Source organism: Monopterus albus, unplaced genomic scaffold (assembly GCF_001952655.1).
Source record: "Monopterus albus unplaced genomic scaffold, M_albus_1.0 scaffold55.1, whole genome shotgun sequence".
Lineage (NCBI taxonomy): Eukaryota > Metazoa > Chordata > Actinopteri > Synbranchiformes > Synbranchidae > Monopterus > Monopterus albus.
Window position 1 is genome coordinate 1,031,106 of NW_018127935.1, and position 2,203 is coordinate 1,033,308.

At 42.6% G+C, this 2,203-nt stretch overlaps 1 protein-coding gene across 1 annotated transcript in view; it reads left to right on the plus strand.

The window, feature by feature from the left end:
- Positions 1-1,688: 1,688 nt before the first annotated feature.
- LOC109961478 (D-beta-hydroxybutyrate dehydrogenase, mitochondrial-like) overlaps positions 1,689-2,203 on the plus strand; it is a 2,795-nt gene continuing 2,280 nt past the window's right edge. The window contains exon 1 of the mRNA XM_020602313.1: positions 1,689-2,105. Coding sequence (XP_020457969.1) covers positions 1,893-2,105 — 213 coding nt within the window. The 5' untranslated portion in view covers positions 1,689-1,892. The remainder of the gene's footprint in view (positions 2,106-2,203) is intronic.

Here is a 2,203-nt window from a genome sequence, read left to right on the forward strand (position 1 = left end):
TATGCTCAAAACAGTCCTGTAATGCTGAAGAAGCCTCCTCCATCCACACCTTAACTGTTTTGGTGATTGGTTTTGTCCTGCAGATCAGAGGTTTATATGCTGGGATCAGTTCCACAGAGATGTGATCTGACATGCCCAGGTGTGGAGCTGCTATGACCTTGTATGCTCCCGGGATGTTGCAATAAACCTGATCCAGGACCCAGGATTTTATTGTCCCTGCTTGGAAAATTGATGAATCTGTAGAATCTGGGAAACACTGCTTTAAGTTCTGGGTTGTAATGAGTTAGCCACGCTGTGGACTCAAATTATTCAGACTATTTCACTTGTTGCACATGTAATATAAAATTGATTACATATTGTGGCGACCCTGACCGGTCGCAAATGTTCGTGTGTTCTGTTCTGGCCAATGTGGGATGGGGGGAGGAACAGGTGCGGGAGGAGATAAAAGGGATGGCAGGTGGGTGTTTTGTTTAGGTTCTGTTGGCGCGGGACATGGTAGAGTTTCGAGGGAGTTGTGTTGTTGCTGCCTTTTTGTTGTTCATTTTCTGTGAGTACATGGTGACATGTTATGCAGCATTTTCAGTTGTTTTCTTTAATCCGTTTAATAAAACCCGAGAAAAGACAAACCAGGTGTTCTCCTCCTTGTTGAGCCAGGTGCCGGCACACAGCTGGCTAGTTAGCTGTCTCGGTGTAGGACAGGCTCGGCCAGCTCCTCTCAACCTAGCTAGCGGTCGTCACAATATTTTTGCCCATGATACTATACTCTAACAATGACAAAGAAAAGCATGTTTTTAGAATTTAAATTTTATTTAAAAAAATCAAAAACTTAAATCTTTATTTTACAATATTTACTGTCCAAATTGTGGTGTTTCTACAGCTATGAGTATTCCCAAAATCACAGACATATTCAGAGGTCGTTGATTAAAATATGTGTTAGGAGAGTTCACTCCAGGCCACTTCCTGTTTCGCATTCCATATTCGTTACCTCTGGCTTGTGTTTACAGAGACTTGTGAATAGAAGAGTGTTGCCGGTCTTGTTTCTACGCGGCTGTCAAGTCTAATTTTTGCGTTGTGTCTTTAATGATGAATTGCACACAGGGATTTGCCATCCACAGGAGAGGAGTTTATTCTGTGTGAAACACAAATAAATCAGTACATCCACTAGGAAACAGGTCTCTCCGTTACACATCTGAAGGGCGGAAAAAGACAATAGACTCCATGTGAGACCTTCAATGCGCTTCAGCCCAGGTAAACATTGTAACTAGCACTAGTTAGCATGTTAATAAAGTGGTGTACTTCACACAGGGAACGATTTCCACACAGTTAGCAACAATACAATAGAGAACAGTGGCTTACAACTCTGTACCATAACAGTTTGAACAGTAAAGTGCGTGTTTTAATGGAAATAAGACACTTAAGACCACAAGAGCAGAGTATACACCTCAGCTTTCCTCAGTAACTGAGGAGGACCGCGAAAAACAGGAAACAACATAATGGGGCAGTGGCCTTCAAAATAAAAGCTCCTGACCAATGAAACCATTCAGGTCCCTGCAGAAATATTGGATAATATGATATGAAGCAAAGGACTTTAGTGAAATGAATGCACCACGTGGACATCTCGAGAATAAAAGTTGGCGTCAACCCCCCAAATAATATGCACTGTAATGTTTTGAGAACGTTCACATTTCACATTCGTCTGCTACAAGAGCACATATTTAAAAACAATAACTAAGACAAAGCCCCGTATTCTGCACAGCCTCAACGTGGTCTTGACACTGCTAGTTAATGTTCTTTTGTTTTGGCTTATTTGCGGCGTTGAGACGTGAGGGGGCGTGCCGTGACCCCGCGGTGGGTGATAGATTCGCAAGGAAAGTCAACACCATTCCACCAAGATGGCCTCACATTCAGTTCTCCGAACGGCATATCTGGTCTCGTTTTCTGTTCTTCTCACAGTTGTGTTGGGTTTTGGGCTGCCTGCTCTACTGAACGCGGCGATGGCAGTTTTGGGATTACCGGAGACCAGTGTGACTGAGTGTATAGTCGTGATGTATTTAGTTTTTGTGTTGTATGTTGCGCTGCCCCGAATTCCCAGAGGATTGGTGGAGGTAACACTACTGCTTGGACTGTTATTTCCCACACCAAAATTAGTTTATATATATGTAATTAATTTATGTATATGTAGGTATGGTGTGTGTATGAATAT